Here is a 15,565-nt window from a genome sequence, read left to right as displayed (position 1 = left end):
ATTATGATTATGATATGATATGATATAATCTGACATATATTATGATTATGATATGATATGATATAATCTGACATATATTATGATTATGATATGATATGATATAATCTGACATATATTATGATTATGATCACATACGATGATATATGATGATATGATGTACGGTATGATACACGATGTAATTATGATCATGATATTAATTGTGATATGACATGATATGATTTATGATATGATATGATATGGTACGATGCGATACAATGCATTATATATAATACATCAATACATGATATGATATGATATGATAAGATTATTTGATAGTTGATATAAATACAATAAAATGAAAAAAAAGACATTATAAAAGCAACAAAAAGAAAAACAGTTCACATATACTATGGATGAAAATGATAAATTTAAATAAATTGATTGAACAATGGCTGTGTTATTTAAATTAAATTTTGTAGACAATGAATTATTTATTGTAATTGCTTATATTAATTGCATTAATTATATTCTTTTTGTTTCTCAAATTATAACAAATTAATCAAAAAATTTACATTCATTCATAAAAATATGACAAATTAATTAAATCTTAGAAAATTAATTTGTCCAATAAAACATTCCTAAAAGAGTAACTAATTTTCATCAAAATCAATATGCAACTATTTTGATTATCTATTGATGGATAAGAGAGAAAGAAAATGAGAAATTTTTAATAAAATTATCAAAAAGACAACAAAACTAAGAAATTTTGAGCAAAAGAAATAAATAAATATAAGACGAAATGAAGAGAAAGATGACATTAACAAAAAGAAAAAAAAAAAACTATTAGAAATTATATTCTTTCAAATAATTTAAGCAAATTTCATTGAAAGATTTTCTAACCTAATTTTCACATATTATCAAAAACTTTTATAATTGAATCTTTTCGCCAAACAAAAAAATATATATATATATATATATATATATATATATATATATATATATATATATATGTTGATTTCAAAAAATGATACTTAAAAATAATTTTAACAAAATAAACAACAAAAAATGAATGATAAAAAAAAGTGAAAGTTTAAATTTTATGATTGCAATTCATTTGTACTTTCTAACATTTCAAATACAATCATAAAATGTTAATTAGTAAATTTTACGTAAACAAATAAGAGAGAAAGAAGAAAGGAAAAGATAAAATGGATTACACATTGTCGTATTCATCGTTCCTTTGGATGGAGTAAGTCGATCGGATCGATTTATATGATAATGTATCAGTGGATGGATGATAAATAAATTGATAGATAGATTGATATTAACAATAATAGAAACTAAGTAACCAATAAAATGAAACATTTCAAAGAGATTAAATTAAATTAGAACATATGAAAATTTATGTGATATTTCAATCTTAGCTTCATAAACTTTTACTTTTTTTTTTTTTCCTTTCGCTTTCTCATTAACTTTTGTTAATTTAACTGATTTAAACACATTTAACATTATCAACTATCAATGTGACAAAATTCTATTTCTAATATTCTTTTACAAAAAAAAAAATTTTTTTTGCAAATTTTTAAAACATTAATTTGACTAAAAAGCGAAATTTTAAACTGCAAACATTTGTAATGTTTAAAGTGAATACTTTTTCTTTCTTTTTGTTCGAGAAGTTGAATTTTTTCTTATTTTTTTTCATCAAAGACAGCATAGAAAAACTAAAACAAAAAAGATTTTGGAAAATGAGAGAAGAAAATTAAAATATTCAGAAAAAAAATTAAAGATGAAAGTTTACATTTGTTTCTCCATTAATAAAAAAAAAAAAAGAATCTGTCATTTAGATGTCAACGTAAGAAATTAAGGCAAAAGAACCTTATTGAATAAATAAATTTCTGCTAAACACTTTTTAATTAAGAATTAATTAAATTAAATATTAATTAATTAATTCATTGATAATTTTTTTTTTTTGCTTTTGAATATTTAATGACAAGAAGAAGTATGCATATTTAGGTAAACAAAAGTTACTTTTTTATTTTCCATAATATAATTCAATGTCGCATAATTAGCATACCATAACGACAATAGCAATAATCGCTTCTAAGCGCAAAAGTCACATAATATTAATGAGATCAATTATAGCATATACATACTACTAAACAATTAATTACTTTTAATTTTGTTTTGAAATATTATAATTATTTTGTTTATTTGTTATTTGTTGGTTTATTGTTTGTTTTTTGCTGTTTTAGTTTAATTTTTAAAAATTTCTACTTGGTAATTGTAATCAGTTTGAATTTGTGTTTTTTTTTTTTTTATTGTTTTGGTGTACTTACCTCACTCATTAGTTTTTTTTTTTTTTTTTTTTTTTTTAAATTTAAATAATTTATTTCTTATTAAAACATAATTTATATACTAAAATTTTATATGAAATGATTCTTTCTTTAGCTATTGTGTATCAAATAAAATGAATAAACAGATATGATAATATGATAATTTAAATGTATCATATAAACAACAAACAACTTTGTAATTTATTTATTGTTACTGAAACATTAAATTAATTGCTGAATTAATTGAGTTAATCAAAATTAGCAATGAGTTCAATTTATAACGCTTCAATAAACAACGAAAAATTTTGTTATTTAAATTGATAACTTCCAATTCTGTTTGATTTTTCTTATCATTTATAATATTCTTTTTTTTTTTTTAACATTTTCTTTCTCTTTGTAATAGAAATATTCTATTTTGCTATGTTCCATATTATAAACATTTCTCACATTTATCATTTAAGGGAAAATATAAAAAATTCGACAAAAAAGAAAGTTTGAAATTACTTAAAAAGTTAAACTTTATATTACTTAATAAAAAACTTATTATTACTACTTGTATTAATTGATGAGAAGCTCTAATCAGTAATGCAGTGATATGATAACATTATCAATGTATAGTTAGTATAACTGATATGATAATATCATCACTGTGCTTGTTTAATTAAACTTATTCTAATGATTTTGAATGAAGCAAATTAGCAGAATACAATCAGTCAGCTACTTTTAATCTCTGATCATTTATTCATAATTGATCTTTAAGATAATGTTCTTTCTTCACATATAAATAATACCTGTCCATTTATCTGCAAAAAAAAAAATGATTGAAATGAAATAATGTTATGGGTCATAGGTCATAGTTCAACTATGCTTATGGTTAAAAGCTCATAGTTATTGGTGGTTATATGAACTAATTAAAATGCATACTTTTGCATAAGACACTATTTCAATTAAAATTTAATACTAAATGCAAGCAATACTACAATGCAAGTAAAAAAAAAGATAGCATAAATTGACATTTAATTTTGAAATTGATTTAAATATAAACAAAGTTTATATTTTATTCGCTTTTATCACTCTCTCTCTCTCTCTCTTTCTCTCTCTCTACAGGTGACAAATATTGAACAAGTTTGACAATTTTGTATTAAAGAACCAATCAGAACATATATACCTTCTCTTTATATCAACATTTCATTTATAACTTTTCAATTTGATATTTCGATTATAATATATTGAATTTAATTAAATGAAATTAGATTGCAGACTCATTGATTCCTGTCATTTTACTATCTGTCATATTTGCATTATTTTCTTTATAATCAAAAGTTAGATGAACTGCTAAACGAAAATGATTGATCTTCTGAGCATTTTTCTCGATTATTCTTGATGAAAAATGTGAAAATTAGTTTTTTTGAAATATCGATCTCTCTGGGAAAATTTGTCATTAAATCAGATTAAATGTCACATTAAGCCTCTCTCATGTGGCATGCAAAAATAAATGTTACATAATAATTTTAAAATAAATTTTATCGATTAAAATCAAATAATTCAAAATAAAAATTTTATCGATTAAAAGAAAACATAATAATTTCAAAATAATAAAAAAAAAAATCAAATCAAGTGACAGAAATAAATAAAGTAACATCATTTTATTGATCAAATAAATATATAAATGATCAGATTAAAATGATAAAGTAAATGACTTGAAATCTCTTTTTCCTTTTTCTAATCAAAATTCTCGATTGAACAAGAATGCAGCAATATAGAAAAAGATGCTTGAAGATGATTTTATTCATTCTTTGTTCACTGAATTTCTTTCCATTGAAATTAAATCTTGTTGAAGAGGAATTTCTTTCTGATTTCCTTTTGATTAAAAATTCTTCAATAAACTTATCAGCAATTAATCACATATTCAGATTATATAATTTGATAATAATATCATCATCGTACTATTTACCATTCATAGAGCAGTAATTTGATAATGAATGAGTGCACTGATATGTAATTTTCCAAATGATGCATAAATTTAAGTTGTAGAATTGTTAAATAATATTACAGTGCCAGAAAATCCTTTTTTTTTTTTTTTTTTAAAGAAGACTAAAGATAGAATAGTGACATTGATGCTCGAATGCCGAAAAAATAAACTTAATTAAGGAACGGAGAATCATCTAAAGCAAACATTTCATCTAAAATACGGTGTAAAGCATATTTAATAATCAGTTCAGATAATAATAATTGAATTTAGAGGCAATTAATAAAGTAATTACTTAGACACCACTCTTTCTTCAATAATATCAACTGTCAATTGTCAAATGGATTATTTGCAATATGTTAACTAATTATTAATTATTACTTTCATCCTAACTGATAACTATCCTATTATTCACTTCAATAAAGTATGTTCAATTTTAATTCAGGTAAAAAACAAAACTTTAAAATGAACTCAGTTTCTTTCAATGTTAACTGCATTATACATAAAGATTTAAGAAAGTACCATATCGGACATCTTCCGCCTCAATATGCTTCAATGAAAGTATACTTATCTCTGGGAATATATCACGTAACAGCAATATCACGTGAACACCGTCAAAAATACCCTTGAATTACAGTACACGCAGAATACCTAGAAAAAGTACGACCATCTTTAAATTCTAAACACGCCTCCTCGAAATGGTTGCCAACGTAAATGTTTCTTTCGAACTACCAACGAGTCTCAGAGCAATTTAAAACACTTTAGTCGCCTATTTCTATGTTCAGAAACCCTACTGCCTGCTTCCTCGAAAGTTTCCCACCACTTTGCGCCCAAAACCTACCCATTCTCTACTTTTCATCCCCGTAGCGTAAAGAGCAACTCTAGGAAGACCCCATGCTGTTATTCAAAACCATCAGAACTGCAATAAAATCCGAATTCTTTCGCAAACTAAAGGACCATTTTTGTACTCTCCCAAAACCGGAAATTCATTTGAAATACAATGAAAATTCAATTATTTGCTGCCACAGAATGAGGTTACTTTTAATACTCCGAACAAAACGGACACGCACACACGTACATACGTACGCACACACATACAAAGTAGAACGCCTGCAAAACAGTAAAACATTCTCTGACATCATACGAAATAATAAATCATAACCATATCAACAAACAATACTTCTATTTAGCTCAGAAAGTGGCGCCAATCCTTATGTGAGCACGATAAACCAAAGTTATTTAGAAATTATTCCAAAGGAGAGGGAAAATCGTGACGATATTAATACACGACAAAGTCGCCTCCATTGCCATTGCGTGTGTGTGTGCAGATAGTCTCATATACATATAATGCATGGTGCAAACAAATCATGGTTGCTGCTAGCAGTACAAAAAAAATGAAATTCAGAAAAAATCCAGAATTCCATGAACATGCAAATTCTTTCCTGAATTAATTAAGCGCATAATACTACTGTGAGTAATGTACTGCACCTTCCACAAATTCAACAGAGGGCATAAAATAGATATACATAGAATTAAGAATAGATAAATGAACAAATCTGATTTTCCTCGCAAGACAATTTCAAAACTAAAAGAACGAAGGAAAGGGAAATGAGGGGAAACATAAAAATGCCAACAACATTTTATCTAAACATATAATAAATAAAATATAAATCAGAAGAAAAAAAAAACAACGTAATAACAACAATTTCTTTAAAGTAAAACGAAAATCCCAGTCTCTACATTTTTTTGAGGAAATGCAGCTGGGAAGTTCAAAAATTTTGCCCGTTCATTTTTCGAGTGACGAACAAATTTTCAAATATTTAAATAAACTTTTATGACAAACACCATTATAAATAGCAGAAAACAAAACTATAACAGCTAAAATTTCCTCAAAGAGAACAGTTTGGAAGGACCAGTTCACATTAAGGCAAAAAGTTTCAAAATTCACTCAAAAAACAAACATCCCCAAAACTGCATCTTTCTCCGCAGTGTGTTACAGGGATTAGAAAAAAATCCTGAAAACTTATAACTAATAATCCCCAAACTGTTACCTTTAAAATTGAACTGTCCTTCCATAAATTGTAAGATCAGGATTAATAAACGGACGACAAAAAACGGCAAATAGAATTTGCAATAGGCATCAACATTACTATAATCATTACTCTTCGCTTTCTCCACCTTCTTCACCTTCCACATCGTCATCATCCCCAAAATCACCCCCTTCACCATCGCCTTGGCCGTCGCTTTCCTCGGATCCAATGCTCGCCTCATCGTCTTCGCTACCTCCATCTTCCTCATCACCTAAACTTTCATCATCCTCACCACCACTCGATTCTTCAATACCCTCTTCACCATCCGCTGCATCCTCACCATCTTCTTCATGTTCGCCATCATGATTCTCATTTGCTGTCTTCTCTTTATTTTCTGCAAAATCTTATTTCACATTTGATTGACCAAGATTATAAGAACAGCGCGTGCTAACTATTTGCACAATATAACACATCTAAAAGTATGCCCTGAACAGCAATCCCCATTCAAATAATAATTAACAAGCTCCAGTTTTCTTCAATCAAGTTAATTATCTACCAAATCTTCAAAAGCTAAATTAAAAAAAAATGTGATCCAGTAAAACAATCAATTAAAAAGCGAAGTATAACCGCATTAAAAGACCTTTCAATGAGGAATTCTTGTCTTGTTTCAAATCTCTGACCTCTGCATCACCTGCTGCCTGAAAATGAAGACGTCGACAATTCAGTAAGACCACCACCATTGAGTAAAATGTCAAACAAAATAAAGTGCTATTTTTTGGGGATACAAAATTAATGAGTAGTGATTTATGATGTTTGGACAGTTTCAAATGTCAGTATCATAAAAAAATGAAGTGCAGTTGTCAATGTGAATATCTGGATCTATATGATTCAAAAACTAAGCAAAACCTACCGCAACGATTCCATTTTCAACTTTGGCTCCTTTAGCGGACACACCATTCTCAGTATCCTTTTCCTCCAATTTCCTTTTCTCAGCAACTCGTTCGTCAACTGCGCTCATCTTTTGATTGCTGTTATCTGGATTTTTCACAATATGATTACACTACTACGGCAGTACGCAACTACAACGAGAACCTGCAACGCACATAACAACTTCAATAAATTATACACTAAAATGATCTAACAACAGCAAATAAAATCACAACAGCAGTAAGAGCAACGGCAGCATACATATGTCAGCCGAGAAATGCAACAGTGATGTCTCAAACTTTCGAGTCAATACATCAACCATTCTCAAAAAAAAACTATCGATCTATGGGATAAATAAGCTAAGGAATGGTTTGGGCAAATGCTTAACAATATGACATCACACTCACCATACACAGCCTACTACAAAGTCACTCTGATTACAGATGTACATGTCACCACGTCCACTACCACAATACGTACTCAACTTTGACACATGCATGCATACATCCCATGCACTCAAGCACACACACACACACACACACACACACACACACACACATACCCACATACATATACCCCATCCATAGGCACACAGAACATACGGAGACGAGCAGCATGCAAACATTAGAAATCAGAGCGGGTCGCACGCCGTATGCTGCTCGAGTTTCACTGCTGTGGAAGTGAGAGAGGCGCAAACTGCAGTGCATAGGGAGAGGGTAGGGAGAGCTCAGAGGCGCTCCATCCAATCTTCGCACAGACACTTCCATCGATAGTTCGGATCGTCCTAATGGCAACTCGCCAACATATCTTCAGCTGCAATGACCATAAACCTTCACCATTAGCGCCAAAACCACAACCTCGCTCCTTCTCTCACCCTGCATCTCCCATTTGGCCTCACTCACTCTCACACTCTATCAGACTGCCTCTCCGAATTCTTCCCTTTCACTATTATATTGAATTGCTATGCTATGCCACCACGAGCGCTCCGCTCATCGCAGCGCTACCAAACATATGCTATAACTCGACCCTAACCTAACTACATGCACCGAGCAACGAGAGGTCGCACCTCGAAACCACGAGCTTACGAGCTGGATGACTGGTGTGCATACTGTCCGCACAATGCATGCATGCCAATAGGTACTCAGCACTCAGCTGCCCATCAAACACTGAGTTACCATCACACTGAGTAACCTAACCTTTGCAGTTACCAACCCACCCGACCATACCCATTCATCCCTCAAGCCATTCCGGATTCATTCATATTTATGAAGAGAGGAAGAAAGGTAACTCACTACAACTTACAATTTCCTTCTTACATCACATATATCCATCCAACCTTCCCATACGCCACAATCGATAATGCACCTCTCACATGGTTTATATACTTAGCACCTATGTACCGTCATCTCCGCAATATCTCAATTCACACACACTAGTCTCCCACATGCTAAATGAATTTTAGATGCGTTTCACTAGTATATTGGTACTGATTAGGAATGCAATCTTTGAAATGAGCGGGAAGTGACTGCAAGAGAACAGCTGACTTTCTGTAATTCAGTCTAAAAAAAACGACAGCAAAATGCTAGAACATAAAAGGGGAAGCGAAACAGCGATGAAAAAGTGAACTCGGCTGGAGACGAAGACGATAAAGGAAAGGGAGAGAATATACAGGCTCTTAGATTTAACTTTGCATTCAGATATGGCACAGCTGGTACTGGAAACTATGACGGTAATGATCTGTCCCAGATAGTGCTAATAAATGAAATGTTCAAAAAGAAGAGATCAAATGACACGGGATGACAATTAAACTGAAACTGAAATAGCACTAATGCCAGACAAAAGTTCTGTTGCATTAAAAAAACAGTAACACAAATGGGAGGGAACAATTTCGTCCCTGATTAAAGTCAAAGATGTGGACAACAAACTGAGGTATTTCCATGCAAATTAAACACTTATATGATGGATAAAGTGGAACAAAATATTCTAGAACAAATAACTATCACTCAGAAAGGTTGAAAGGTTGATAATAAACGGAAGATGAAATATTAAAACATACACTTGTGAAATTAAGAGCAACACAACAAGACCTTTCTTTCGTATATGAGAAATATGAAAAAGATGCATCCATCAATAGATGCTATGGACTAAGACCGATTAGTGACTGAGCTCAAATAGCCTTTTCATTAACTGATGACAATCTTACATTCGAAAACTGACTTAGCTCCGATTATGGCATATTTGCAAAGAACGTAAACGAAAGCTTAGCGTGAAGTACAAGAATGAAGTTAGAAGGGAAACCACAATATGTGATACTTCTAAACGTATATATTAACACTGCCAATGAAAACATACTTAAGCGATGTGATGAGGAGGAACGATAAAGAATAGAAAATATTTATTGTAATAAATGGAAAGTCAGCAATCAATCTTAGCACGTGAGTGAGGGATACGTCGAAACCGTATAACGGAATGAATGCAAACGTTGGTTACGTAACTCACGAGTAAGTAAACCTAAGATGAAATTTTCCAGTGAGAAATGGAGAAAACTGGCTGACATCCAAATAAATTACGGCCCAACACTGTCGGTCGATATCATTGATGAATGTAAAGAAGAGGAAGGGAGCGACGCGTCTCAGTGGGCGGTCAGTTGCACAGAGAGACGAGTGATCGAATGGGGCGGAGTGGAGCGCTACCGCGTCGATATTCCACGGCACTGAGAGATGCTGTCGTGGCATTCCGAGATACAACAGGCCGTGTGTGTTACCGACTCGCAGACACAGACATGCACACGCACATACTTAAGTGCATGCTGCTGTCTGTACAGTACAGGACACATGTATTTCTGTGCACTTTTTGTACGGGGAATGCACGCACATGCATGCTCGCATACATTCGTAGCTGGCACGGAGGTATAGGTAGCTGTAGGTTATCGGGGAAAAACGATGACGACGACGACGACCCAAGCAAAGCAGTGAATTCGTCGGATTGCAGCTGATGGGTGCAACCAACAACTGAGTGGCAAGCAACCACCGAGGGGCGGGCAGTGCTCGTGGGGCGGGTTGGGCTGGGGAGGTTAACTTGCGGGAGCTTTCAGTCATGCGAGCGAGTGCTGCAGACCCCTCCCCTCCATCACTTATTGCTGGTGATGCACTGCACTGCACTGCACTGCACTGCAAACGACAGACATAATGTATATATGGACTGCATGCAGGTACAATGCATGCTGACGAAAGATGAGGCAAGAAGGTATTTCCAGGAGTGGTGACATCCCGCGATATGATTAGCGGTAGGTAAGTCAACTATTTCCTATCATTGCGGAATCTTCGTCATCTCTGCATCTATACATCACTTCTCGCTGAGATTCTTGTCAAACTCCTTGTCAACCACTACCTACCATAACCATTCCCCGCCCTTCTCCCAACATTCTTCGTCACACCTGTGCAGCAATCCTCCAAACACGATTTAGTGACATATCCTAGCGATATATCTATATAGAATTTATTAACAATTAATTAATTATACTAAAACATAATGAATTCACATGTGAACACACTCACATTCTAACAGCAGTACCACACGAAAATGAGAGAAATTTTGGTTCCATGCAATGTATAATATACAGAATGACATTCAATGTTTAATAAAAACATTAGAAGGATGGATGGTAAGAATAAATGGTAGTTAGAAGGAAGCAAATGGAAGACAATCACATTTATCTAATGACTATATTTATGATGGACCTCACTGTGATAGCAGTTTAGCCTCATCACCCGCTATTTGTATACTGGTTGGGATATTACTTGTTATAAGAAATAAGAATCTTCAATATTTCTTCGGCGAAATCACCATAGTTATTTAAACTTAAACCTCACCCAACTTTGATCGCTTAAACAGTCGTTAAAACATGTGATACTGATTAGCATGAAGAGCATAAATTTACATGATTTAACAGAATTAGCGCTGAAATGAAACAGTGCAGGCGTTAGCGGAATATTGATCTTCAGCTAAATACAACTGAAATGAAAAGTTAAGTGCATTCCTCACCCTTTCAAACTACAGTGTTTGGCGCATGGTATCCAGATCCTGTTTTTCTGTTTTAGTTTCCTAAGCTCTTAAGTATTCAATATCAAACAAAACATTTAAGCAATGATACATACATACAATAACCGTAATATCATGAAACACAAGGTTAAATAAAATTCAATGATTTTCATTGAATCTGTGATCAAAAATTCTGATAAACTATCTACAGAAAGCATACTGAAAGAACGAACGGCAAAAATGTTTAAATTATAGTGTCAAGAAACGAAGATCGCCTTGCTTATTTAATTGCTCTTCCGACATGTTACCACCTTGTTTCCGTCCCCGTTTTTCCTGTTGCTCAGAAGCTGTCAGCTAAAACATTAATAGTGGGTAAGAATGTAACCTCAGAAATTTTATAAATACCAAATTGGTCTGATTTGCTCCCGAAACTACGGATATCATTCCCTAAGCATAATATTTTTTTTTTTTTTTTCTTTATGCAGTGGAGATTCAGAAGATTATAAAATAAGGCTCAACAAATGGAAAGGCATGATTCAATCTGAAAACTTGTTCCCGGCAAAAGAGTTAATAATATTACCGCTTCTCTTTACTTTTTTTTTACAAGAAAGCAAAATTCGGATACTGAAAGCTACTGACATGCAAAGTGGATAGAATCTGGCTCAGTATGTCAATTTTACTGATTGATTTATCGGAAAGACTGCATAACAATTAAGTACTCCATGGCCTAAAATCTTCTTATTCATATGAAATAACAAAAAATACCTCAAAATCGGCACGAGTTGGACAAGCTGGTAAAGTACGATGCCTGCTAACATCATTATTTCGGCCTTTCAATATTCTATGTTCTAAAATATAGAAAAGTACAACAGCAATAACATAACAAATTCTTAGCGTCATGAAAAGAAAGAATTTATTAAGTAATGAATTCCATTAAAAGAATTTTCTTAAAAAAAGGATAGCAAAAATGTTCCTAGGAATATCCCTTGTCTTGCAAACCAAAAGCACCATGCCAGCTTTATTTCAAATTCAACCTTATTCCTGTCCGATTTTAATTAAATTTTGCTGTTGGGTAGTTAAAAAAAATTCTAATCAATGAATCAATTCCAGAATTCAGATAAAGTAATCAAATCTACCTGTCTTTTCCATATCACTTCGGTTCATCGATTTGGAAAGATTGCTATCACCATCAGGGGTAACGAATAATGCAAGTGAGAGCAGGTAATCAACAGCTTGATCCAAATCTCCCGAATTTTCTATCAGTGCCTCTGTAGCCAAAGCATCACAGCACCCAGTACGATTCATCACCTGATCAAAAAATCGAAATAAATTATCACATTCAGGAAATGAAAACTGGACAGAATTTTAGGGATAACACTAATAAAAAGAAAAGTGTAAGTTATTTGAAAACATAATATTAAACAATTAATTTTCGTTTCTTTTTCTTTTTTTAGTTATATCAACATTTTATATGTGAAGTTCTATAAAACCTTAATTTTATATGAAACATACAAAATGTGCGTTAATGAAAATAATCAAAGAAACACTTTTAAAAGCCATGAAATGTACTTCATGAACTAAGGTAGTGAATTCGTCTTTCTCATAAAAGTATGTATTAACGGCTCCTTCATTTGAAGCATTTGTATTATGTTTATGTAAATTTGCTGCAGACTGCTGCAAATTAGCAGAATTTGCATGAGAGGTGAGAGGTTTCGTAGATGTGTATACGCTGTGCGATGCACAACATGGAACAGTAGTTGGAGCCTGCAAAAGCACAAGATAATGACAGATGTAAAAGTTGAAACAAAAATTGTTATACATATACATTACATTATTAAATAATACTTACTCTAGTATTACAGTTTCAGGAAATATATCGTTTTTTCTTCTTAATCTATTTTAGAAATTTAAAATTGTGCATCACTTACATGTACTTTCACACTAATCAAGTTTACAATTCTATCACATAGTGTTCTTGCGACAGGTGTATGTTTCATTTTTGAAAGTGACCCCCTCTGCCTGGATAAGTATGCAAAAAATTTCCACATTTTGGAACTTGTACCACAAGTACCGAGATAGAGGGAAAAGGTCAGACCTCAAACTTCATCGAACAAAGTGCCGTTGTCTATAAATTTTACAAATTTTGTACATTGTTTTTGATTTCCTTTTTAATTTTCAATATTTTCAGTCACATTAATCATCACTTGAAAGACAGAAGTGAATTTTAAGGGACAAAACACTACATATTTCAATAAATGCAATTCATGTTTCCTTAGATTAGAGATTTCTTTAAATATTTCACAACAAGATAACAAGCAAGTAGGGTTCTCAGCAAGTCTTCATTAATGAAAGGTGGAAAAGATACAAATTAAGTAGATTTTGTTCCAGAAACAATAACTCAGTACCATAATGCGTATTCCAGCGGGTGTATTTGCGATATCACCGAAACGACGAACACTCGAATAATGCTCACCATTATGATACGAAAGATGAAGCTCAGGAGCATTACTATCTTCAGAACCTTGAATTTTCCATAACGGTCTATTCAGCTGATGTATGATGATGTTTACTTCATGTAAACGCGCAAACGCCACAAGTGCATCCTGGCCAGCATAAGTACCGGGACGACTCAAATCATTTACTGTAAACATTGTAATTAGTAAGAAATGCACAAAAAATTTAATTTAATTCCATAACCCAGAAGACACCAAAATTGACCATTAAATTCGTTTCGTACTCCATATTAAAACTATCCATTATTTAGTGAGTATCCGTTATAACACAGTCGTTAGCTTAATCCTTGCACTAAAGAAGTTAGTTAGAAAACAAGAAAAATTGGAAATTTGTAATTTGATTTTAGGCTAGAAAATCTAATCAACTTAAGAAAGTTTGGAACGAATGAGTTATAATTAAATCTCAGTATTTTAAAATATCATTCCTATTTGCACCTCATACAAGATCGTCATTATAGTTGAAGAATTACGAAAATGCGAGTGGCAAAAAAAATAAACAAGCTTCCGAAATGCAAATAAAGCCAAAAAATCCTCTAAAAAGTTAGGAAAAAAAAATTCATCCAAAAATTTTGAAGAACACCAACCATAACGATCGAAAGGTACATCGATGAACGGTTCAAAATGACCACGATGGTTTATCATATATCGGACCGTATCGAGTCGATGCTTCAGGTGATTCCCTGTGTGACCGTCCAGTTGATCGCCCAAAGCCCTGAAAAAAAAAAGAACTTCGATATGGTGAAAATTGAAAAGTAAACAAGAACCGAACATTTTTTGAGCGATAAGAGTGACCATCTCCTAAATGTTAGCAAATTCAAGTTCAAACCATATAAAATAAGAAAAACGAAAGAGGTACCTGAAAAGACAGTTTCCATCTCCTGGAATATCTCGAACAGTTAAACCAAAAGATCCGAGTTGTGCACGCAAGTCAGCAACATCGTAAACATTCCGTACGCTTGTTCCCGGATATACAACCTGCAACAGTGTGTAACACAAGTTGTAATCTTAGTATAAATTGAGAGATATTTCGCAAAAATTTTTCAGTTTCGATTCATTGTAAATAAAAGTTTAAAGTTTTTACGTTAAAACAATCAACCGCAACAACAATATCTTCGAGATCGATGGACTAGCGACCATTCTAGGAATCAAAAAGTTCGAATAAATCGTGTTAAAATACTGATAAGGCTTAGTTTCATTTATGGAAATAAGACATATAAGCTTATTATGTACCTCTTTCCGTTTCGAAATTGGATTAAGTCGATCTAAGTCCATTTCACATTGTGCATCATTCGACATATCATTTTTCGACGTGCGTTTCCCACCGCTACTAGTAGTACTATTTGCATCAGCGGCCATTCCGCTGTATTCCTTCTTCCGCGCCATAAAATTCACGCAACACAAGCGGCTGTTCCTTTGACCAGACAAACCAAAGCAGCAAGTAATGAAAACGTTGTTTCTATTAAAACGGGCTGCAATGTTCCAAAATAATACTCTGAAAATTTTTGAATAATATAAAGGATAGTATCGAGAAACAAAGAAAAACCGACAGGTAAAGAAGTCGTTGTAAATCGTGTCAAGTTTGACAAGTGTACTATGGTTCCTAAGGGTTAAGCGAAACCAATAAATATATCACTTTTAAGAAGTAAGATGCATCAATCATTTTGTTCTATTGCAATTTAGCAAATTATAACTAGTAGAATGCTCAATCGGAAAGATTAGTAAACTGCCAACAGCAAAGAATAAGATAGTCAGAATTTTTAAGTCATATTAAAG

General features: G+C 32.3%; 3 protein-coding genes across 3 annotated transcripts; all 3 read right to left on the bottom strand.

Moving 5' to 3' along the window:
* Positions 1 to 6,439: 6,439 nt before the first annotated feature.
* On the bottom strand, positions 6,440 to 7,329 carry Bm8320 (retinitis pigmentosa GTPase regulator, putative; the record flags this gene model as incomplete). Its single annotated transcript, XM_043078230.1, has 3 exons — positions 6,440 to 6,705; positions 6,952 to 7,009; positions 7,222 to 7,329. 3 exons carry the CDS (start codon positions 7,327 to 7,329, stop codon positions 6,440 to 6,442), a joined length of 432 nt encoding a protein of 143 aa, XP_042934164.1.
* A 2,707-nt stretch (positions 7,330 to 10,036) lies between these two features.
* On the bottom strand, positions 10,037 to 10,662 carry Bm17481 (Uncharacterized protein; the record flags this gene model as incomplete). Its single annotated transcript, XM_043078229.1, has 2 exons — positions 10,037 to 10,408; positions 10,633 to 10,662. The coding sequence occupies 2 exons, from the start codon at positions 10,660 to 10,662 to the stop codon at positions 10,037 to 10,039; spliced, it is 402 nt and encodes a 133-aa protein (XP_042934163.1).
* Positions 10,663 to 11,528: 866 nt separating this feature from the next.
* Bm8317 (UBA/TS-N domain containing protein) lies at positions 11,529 to 15,175 on the bottom strand (the record flags this gene model as incomplete). Its single annotated transcript, XM_043078228.1, has 8 exons — positions 11,529 to 11,633; positions 12,045 to 12,127; positions 12,416 to 12,587; positions 12,849 to 13,043; positions 13,685 to 13,920; positions 14,377 to 14,504; positions 14,649 to 14,767; positions 15,023 to 15,175. The coding sequence occupies 8 exons, from the start codon at positions 15,173 to 15,175 to the stop codon at positions 11,529 to 11,531; spliced, it is 1,191 nt and encodes a 396-aa protein (XP_042934162.1).
* Between the last annotated feature and the right edge of the window lie 390 nt (positions 15,176 to 15,565).

Source organism: Brugia malayi, assembly GCF_000002995.4.
Source record: "Brugia malayi strain FR3 genome assembly, contig: Bm_v4_Chr2_contig_001, whole genome shotgun sequence".
NCBI lineage: Eukaryota > Metazoa > Nematoda > Chromadorea > Rhabditida > Onchocercidae > Brugia > Brugia malayi.
This window is presented reverse-complemented; position numbering and strand designations above follow the sequence as displayed.